This window comes from Vulpes vulpes, chromosome 2 (genome assembly GCF_048418805.1).
Source record: "Vulpes vulpes isolate BD-2025 chromosome 2, VulVul3, whole genome shotgun sequence".
Lineage (NCBI taxonomy): Eukaryota > Metazoa > Chordata > Mammalia > Carnivora > Canidae > Vulpes > Vulpes vulpes.
The window spans coordinates 2,453,155-2,460,581 of NC_132781.1; the positions used below are offsets into that span (position 1 = coordinate 2,453,155).

At 67.1% G+C, this 7,427-nt stretch overlaps 1 protein-coding gene across 3 annotated transcripts; it reads left to right on the forward strand.

The window, feature by feature from the left end:
• Positions 1-671: 671 nt before the first annotated feature.
• On the forward strand, positions 672-7,113 carry CBX4 (chromobox 4). Of its 3 annotated transcripts, XM_072746468.1 has the most exons (5): positions 672-951; positions 1,116-1,159; positions 2,319-2,384; positions 4,549-4,615; positions 4,884-7,113. In XM_072746468.1, the coding sequence occupies exons 1-5, from the start codon at positions 883-885 to the stop codon at positions 6,297-6,299; spliced, it is 1,662 nt and encodes a 553-aa protein (XP_072602569.1). In that variant the 5' UTR covers positions 672-882; the 3' UTR covers positions 6,300-7,113. The 3 variants fall into 3 exon arrangements, with proteins under 3 accessions (XP_072602569.1, XP_072602570.1, XP_072602571.1); XM_072746469.1 differs by lacking the exons at positions 672-951; positions 1,116-1,159 and adding an exon at positions 1,607-1,710; XM_072746470.1 differs by lacking the exons at positions 672-951; positions 1,116-1,159 and adding an exon at positions 1,848-2,007.
• Positions 7,114-7,427: the final 314 nt, after the last annotated feature.

Consider the following 7,427-nt stretch of genomic DNA (forward strand, 5'->3'; position numbering starts at 1 on the left):
CTGCCCCCCAAGGAGAGCGCCACGGGTGCACCGGGAGCGGCTCGGCGTCGGCGGAGGCCCCCTCTGGTGAGGCCCTGGAGCGCTAGGGCCCCGGCCTGGCTGCCCCTCCGTCCTCTGCCCGCGAACCCCGTTCTCTCCTTCGCCTCCCTAAATGCCCGAGGCCTGGGGGGCGGGGCGGGGCACGCAGGGTGGGGGGCGCGAGCTGCCCCGGCCCCGATTCCGCCCCCTGCCGGCTGCTTCCCCCGCACCCGGGGCTGCACATGACGCAATTCTGTGCAACTGGTAACTGCGGTGGATGCTTCCGTGGCCCCCGGCGGGGGGTCCCCGGGCAGTGCGCACCGAGCCCGGGAGGCGGAGGCGGGGAGGGGTCGCCGCGCAGCCCCGGGCCCCGTCACGCTCCCCACCCGCGCTGCGCCCCCAGCCGACACACCTCCCTGTCCCCGGCCCGCCGCCGAACCCTCCCCCTGCAGCTCCCCGGCGCCCTCCTCCTCCGGCCCCCTCCCGCGTCCTTCCTTCTCCCCCCCCCGCACCCCCCCTGCCGCCCAGGCCCGGGGCCTCCGGTAGGCCCGGCTGCGCCAATCCCGGCCGCGGCCCGCCCCCTGACGCCGAGCTGGGCCCGGCGAGGCCCCGCCCGCTGACGTCCGGATTTGCATGAGTTCTTGTGCAGCCGCGGCCCGGGCTCAGTTGTCTGAGCGAGCGCGAGCCGGGAGTCGGGGCGGCGCGGGCAGCGGCGGGCGGCCGGGCTGTGCCGGGAGAGCGGCGGCGGCGGCGGCGGCGGCGGCGGGCGAGGGCGCCTCGGCCCGGGGCAGCGGGCGCCGGCGGGAGCTAGCAGCGTCTGCAGCCGCGCCGGCCGCCCGCGCCCCGGCGCGCTCGGGCTCGGCCATGGAGCTGCCAGCTGTCGGCGAGCACGTCTTCGCGGTGGAGAGCATCGAGAAGAAGCGGATCCGCAAGGTAGGGCGGCGCGGGCGCGGGCGCGGGCGCGGGCGCGGGGCGGCGGCGGGGCGGCGGGGAGCGGCGGCCGGCGGCCCGCGGGGAGGCGGGGAGGGGGTGGGGAGGCTGCGGCCGGGCCGGGGATCCCGCGGAAGCTGATGGGGCGCTGTGTCTTCCCCCCGCAGGGCAGAGTGGAGTATCTGGTGAAATGGAGAGGCTGGTCCCCCAAGTAAGTAGCGGCGGAGGGGCGGGGGCGCCGGGTGCCCGGCGCGGGGCTCGCGGGCTCCGGAGCGCCGCGCTGGTGGGGCGGTGGGGGGAGCGGCCGGGAGGCGGGGTGGAGGTGGGGTGGAGGGTGGAGGGTGGAGGGTGGAGGGTGGAGGGTGGAGGGTGGAGGGAGGAGGGGGTGGGGAAGTCGGTGGCAGGCACTGGGGAAGCCGAGCCGCCGAGCCCGAGCCCGGCGCCCTGCGTTGTGCTCCGCTCTCCGGGAAATGCCATCACTAATTTATGCGCTAAGAGGAGCCGGAGGAGCTGGCGAGGCGCGGGGCCGAGCCGGGGAGGCCGGCGGAGGGAGGGCGGGCGCAGGCACTGACTGATGTGCAGCAGAAAATGGCTCCTTTCCCCCTTCCCTCCACCGAACGGCTCCATATTGCAAAACCAAAAAAAAAAAAAAAAAATTAAAAAGCGACGAAAACGCGATGGTGTGCCTCTGCCCTCCTAGTGGTGCGGGGAGAGGAAGAAAAAAGGCAGAAAATGTTGGGGACTGTCACTGCGGCGCTTTTGGTGGGGGATTTTTTTTTTTTTTTTAATTTGAAATGCGAAGGCACCGGATGGAGACAGACGCGCAGGCACACGCACACGCGCGCACACACACACACAGGCGTATTTTTATGTTGCTGTGTATCTGGGGGTGCTTGCGGGTGACACCGGGCTGCAGGGCTGCGGGGGTGTGGGGGGGCGCTTGGCCGATGGTGATCGGATTAGGGGTCAAATGGAGAACAGCTGAAGCCCTCGCGGAGACTCGGGAGAGGAGGGGGACTGCAACTTTGCCTCTCGGCTGCTTTGCACGCAGGGTTCCTGGTGAGCAAAGTGGCTTTGGAACATGTCGCGGGGACATGCTTAAAATTCTTGACAACTGCAAAATAAACTGCTAGTTTCATTTTTCTTACCCCTCCCCTTTCTTCCTGCCCTTGTGTGTTTATTTTGACTTGGGGGGGGTGGCTGTCGGGGACCGTGTCAGGCCTGCAGCAGCCCCCCCTCCACCCCCCACATGCACAGCTACAGAGCTCTCGCTCCCGAAGACAGAGTAGGGCCTTATGTCATTCCCCACCTGGAGGCCGCAGAGCTGGCTCGGTTTTTTTACGCCGTGTCCCCTCCCTTTCCTTTGCAAGATATAACACGTGGGAACCCGAGGAGAACATCCTGGATCCCCGGCTGCTGATCGCCTTCCAGAACAGGTGAGCGTCCCCCAGCAGCCGCGACCGCATATGGGAATGGGAGAGGGGGCCACGCAGCAGCAGGAAAGAGGGGAAGGGCCTGGAGGGGCCTGCACGGGCACGACTGCGGCCTCCGCTCCTCGGAACCCACGTCCTTGGCGGTTGCGGCAGCCCGGGTGGGGGCGGGGCGGGCCGGAGAAGGCGAGGCTGCTGTTTTGGGGGGAACTGCCAGGAGGGTGCATGCGGGTGGCCCTGCCGCTGCCCGGAGACCTGGAGGCGCTTCTGGCCACCACCAGCCCCCCTCCCCCGCGGGCCCCCCTCGCGGGCCACCTTAGGGCCCCACCCCCGGAGCCTAGGTGTTCCTGTCCTGTAGCCGCTGGCCGCTTGGCACCAGCACCTCTCCGGGCAGCTCCGAGGGAGCTGGCATTGTGAAACCGCCGGACGTCACAGAACTGAACTTAACCTGTTGGGGGCTGGAGAAAACTTGACAAGGCCTTACCCGCTACCCCCGCAAGCTCCGAGCCCCAGGGAGCTGGGGATAAGCAAATCAGTAGACTCTGTCTGGTGCTGGGTGCCCTTCACCCCCCCCCCGCCGTTCAGTGGGTGTGGGTCCCCATCCTGGGGGCAGGGGGGACTTGGCCCAAAGGGTGTGGGATGGGAGCTGCCTGGTGGTGGAGGGGCAGCTTGCAACCAGGGGCTCATCCTTGTGCGCACAGATGCTTGTCATGCTGCAGCTGCTGCAGCTGGACCCACCGCCGGTGGCTGTGGTTCTCTGTTTCGGGGAGGACGGAGGGGGGAAGGGCGCGCGGGGAGCAAGGGAGGCGCGGCAGGCGACCGTGGAGCCGGGCCACCCCGCGGCCTGCCGTCCCCCCTCCCCCCTTTATTTTGCATTATTTCCTGTGGCGCGTTTGGCGCTAAAACTGTCAACTCTAGCCCCTCGGAGCGAGCCACCGGCGGGGAAGTTGCTCTCCCGCGACGCGGGGGGGCGCCGAGGAGGGATCCTGCCCCGGTTCCACCTGGGAGCTCACCACCCTGTAACCATGTCAGCGGCTGATGCCATGTTGCATAATGGGTCCCCGAAGAATTAAAACGCAGGCTGTTGCAATGCCACGCAACTTTGCAGTCAGGCCCCGGCCCGGGCCCCCGGGCCTGGCGGAGCTCCCCTGGGTTGGCCCACGAGCAGGGGGTGGGGGGGCGCCTGGGGTCGCCGGAGAGCCAGTTTCGGGCCGGGAGCGGGTTGCAACTTTGGCAAGCGCTGGAGAGGTACCCCCTTCTCCCACGGAAGGCTGGGCATGCCGGGCGGCCCGACCCCCAGCCTCGGCTTGCCCCGCCAGGCCGCAGGCGGCCGCCACCTCTGGTGGGCTTTACTAATAATTGGGAAGTCGAGGGGCTGGGAGCTGGGAGCCCGGCGCGGCCGGAGGCGGTGCCTCTGCGCCCCGCCCCGGCCTCGCCCCGCCCCGGCCTCGCCCCGCCCCGGCCTCGCCCCGCCCAGGCCGACCCGGAGCCGGTTCACCAGGTGGCTGCGAACCTGGCCGGGCCGTGGCCTCGGCGGCCGCCCCCGCCCCCAGCCCCTAATTGGCTCATTTGCCGCCGTGTAAACAAGGGCGCAGCCCCTCCCCCTGTTTAGTGCCTGGCTTTTAAGAAAACGAGTCCTCCCTTCTGCCGGCGGCACTCGTTATCTGAATCTTAATGAGGTCATTAGCATCCCGAGCCTCTGACTGGGAGGGACGCGTTCCGCGCACACCTCGGTCGGGCTTGCGTGCATCCCCTGGACCCCCGCGCCCACCTCACTCGGCGCAGGGCCACGGGCCCAAGGCTGTGGCACCCGTGCTGGCGACCTAGCGCCCAGCTGCTGCCTGCCCCCCGCCCCGCAGAGAGGCAAGGCTTGGGGGATGGGGCAGTTCAGGTGCAGATCTCAGAGATGGGGGAGCCCTTCGCGGAGGACCCCTGGGGCAGAGATGGGTGGGTGCAGTTGCAGAACGGAGCTCTGGGACCTGACCGAGGCGCCCAGCTGGCGGCACAGGCGACCTTCTGCCCTGAGCTCTTGATCCCTCCGGGTCCTGCTGGCCTGGCTGCTCGCAGAAGGGGGTGGGGGGCCGGCGTCACGGCAGGTCGGATCCTAGCAGGAGCGTAGGTCCCCCCTGAGGCTAACAGTCCTGCCCTCTATTCCCTCCCACCCCCCCAGGGAACGGCAGGAGCAGCTGATGGGGTATCGGAAGAGAGGGCCGAAGCCCAAACCGCTGGTGGTGCAGGTGAATATACTCGGTGGGCCCCGGCCTGTCCATTAGTCTTCCCCTGGACCTTGCCACCCGAGCTGCCTCCAGGCCCAGAAGGCAGGACGCCTTGTTCTCCGGGGCACCCAACTCCACTTCCCTCCTGCTGGACCTCCCCATGCTGCCCCTATAAGGCAGCTGCTGACCGCAGTGGGGCTGGGACACTCCTGATGCCCTGGGTGTGCTCTGGGCTGGCCCCAGCCCTCTTTTCTCACCTGCCCCTTGCATTCCCGCCCCCTTCCCCCAGGTACCTACCTTTGCCCGCCGCTCCAACGTGCTGACTGGTCTCCAGGACTCATCGGCAGACAACCGCTCTAAGCTGGAGCTGGGCGGTCAAGGCAAGGGCCAGGGCCACCAGTACGAGCTCAACAGCAAGAAGCACCACCAGTACCAGCCGCACAGCAAGGAGCGAGCCGGGAAACCCCCACCACCGGGCAAGAGTGGCAAGTACTACTACCAGCTCAACAGCAAGAAGCACCACCCCTACCAGCCCGACCCCAAAATGTACGACCTGCAGTACCAGGGCGGCCACAAGGAGGCGCCCAGCCCCACTTGCCCGGACCTGGGCGCCAAGAGCCACCCGCCCGACAAGTGGGCACACGGCACGGGGGCCAAGGGCTACCTGGGAGCTGTGAAGCCCCTGGCAGGTGCGGCCGGGGCTCCCGGCAAGGGCTCGGAGAAGGGCCCCCCCAACGGGATGACCCCGGCCCCCAAAGAGGCAGTGACGGGCAACGGGATTGGAGGCAAGATGAAGATCGTCAAGAACAAGAACAAGAACGGGCGCATCGTGATCGTCATGAGCAAGTACATGGAGAACGGCATGCAGGCGGTGAAGATCAAGTCCGGGGAGGCCGCGGAGGGCGAGGCGCGCTCCCCCAGCCACAAGAAGCGGGCCGCCGAGGAGCGCCACCCCCCGGCCGACAGGACTTTCAAAAAGGCCGTGGTGGCCGAGGAGAAGAAGGCGGAGGCCCCGGCCAAGAGGAGGGAGGAGGAGGCGCCGGGGCCCGGAGACCCGCAGCCCCAGGACACCGCCGGCTCCCGCAAGCTGTCCCCGACCAAGGAGGCCTTCGGCGAGCAGCCCCTGCAGCTCACCACCAAGCCCGACCTGCTGGCCTGGGACCCGGCCCGGAGCTCCCACCCGCCCTCCCACCATCACCACCACCACCACCACCATCACCACCACCACCACGCCGTCGGCCTGAATCTCTCCCACGCGCGCAAGCGCTGCCTCTCCGAGACCCACGGCGAGCGCGAGCCCTGCAAAAAGCGCCTCACGGCGCGCAGCATCAGCACCCCCACCTGTCTGGGGGGGAGCCCGGCCGCCGAGCACCCCGCTGACGTGCCCCCCACCGCCACCCTCCCGCAGCCCGAGGTCATCCTGCTGGACTCGGATCTGGATGAGCCCATAGACTTGCGCTGCGTCAAGACGCGCGGCGAGGCCGGGGAGCCCCCCAGCGCCCTCCAGGTGAAGCCCGAGGCGCCCGCTGCGGTGGCGGCCGTGGCAGCTGCGCCGGTGGCCGCGGCCGAGAAGCCTCTGGCCGAGGCCCAGGACGAGCCCGAGGAGCCGCTGAGCGAGTTCAAACCCTTCTTTGGGAATATAATTATCACCGATGTCACCGCGAACTGCCTCACCGTCACGTTCAAGGAGTACGTGACGGTGTAGCCGGAGGCTCGGGAAGGGGAAGTGCCATCCCCGCGGGTGGCTTAGCACTTGGTGCCTGGGGGCGGGCTCCTCCTCTCGCCGACCGCGGGAGCTGCGGGGCCTGCCCGGTGCGCGCACGCCCGGAGCCGCACCATCCGTGCCCCTCTCTCCGCGGTGCGCGGCCCGCTCCGGGCTGGGGTGTGCCCCCCGGCCTCCCCCGGGCCCCTTCCACGCGGTGCCTGCGGGTCTCGCCCCCCACTGGCCCGGTCCCCGCGGTGGACCTCCCCTCAGTCGTGGACCTCCGGGACTGACCGGGCAGCCGCGCGCCCCGGTCGCAGAGTTATAGTATTATATTTTAACCGTGCTAACTCGTCAAGTGCAGACTTTACTCCCGTTTGTACGTGGTGTTATTATTGAAATGTATTGTTTGAGCTCAAAAGGCCCGATCACCCCCTTCGGGCTGATATATATATATTTATTTGTAGGTATTTATATATTGAAATATAAAAACCTAGATTTATGGAGTTTCCTCTAGATCATGTTATATTCTATATCAGACAAACTATTTTCTGTTGCCCTTTCTTCCTGTTCATTCAGTATTTCGGTTGATTTCATTTCCTCCCCTTCCTGGAACTGCAATACCAGTAACGTTGGTATATATTTTTTGATACTGTACACATGGATGTGTTGTTTCTATGTGCAAAAAAAAAAAAAAAGTTTGTTTAAAGGCTAAACGAGCTCTCTAGAACCTGCTGCTACTAGAAATGTCTAAACTATAAGCTTCCAATTATTACCTGCTTGAATGTAAATATTAAATGGAGATGTTGAAGGTGCATTTTCCGCTGTTTGAGACGAGCGCACAGGGAGCGTTGGCGGGTTCGGGAGGCGGCTGGACCCTCTCCCCCCCCCCACCCCACTTGCACTCTAGGCCTGGGGAGGAGACCTCCCCGCGCCCTGCGTCCTGCGCTGAAGCCTTTTTTGCAAAAGCGAAGCGGACTGGTGGCAGGGGCGCCTCTGCCCCGCGGGAGGAGTGACCCGGCTCCCCGGAAGTGGAGAGGCGCGCTCCCAGGGAGAGGGGAATTCCTGCGGGGGGAGGAGGAGGGGGTCCGCGTCGCCCCCGCTCTCGCTCTCGGGCGCTGGCAGCTCCGG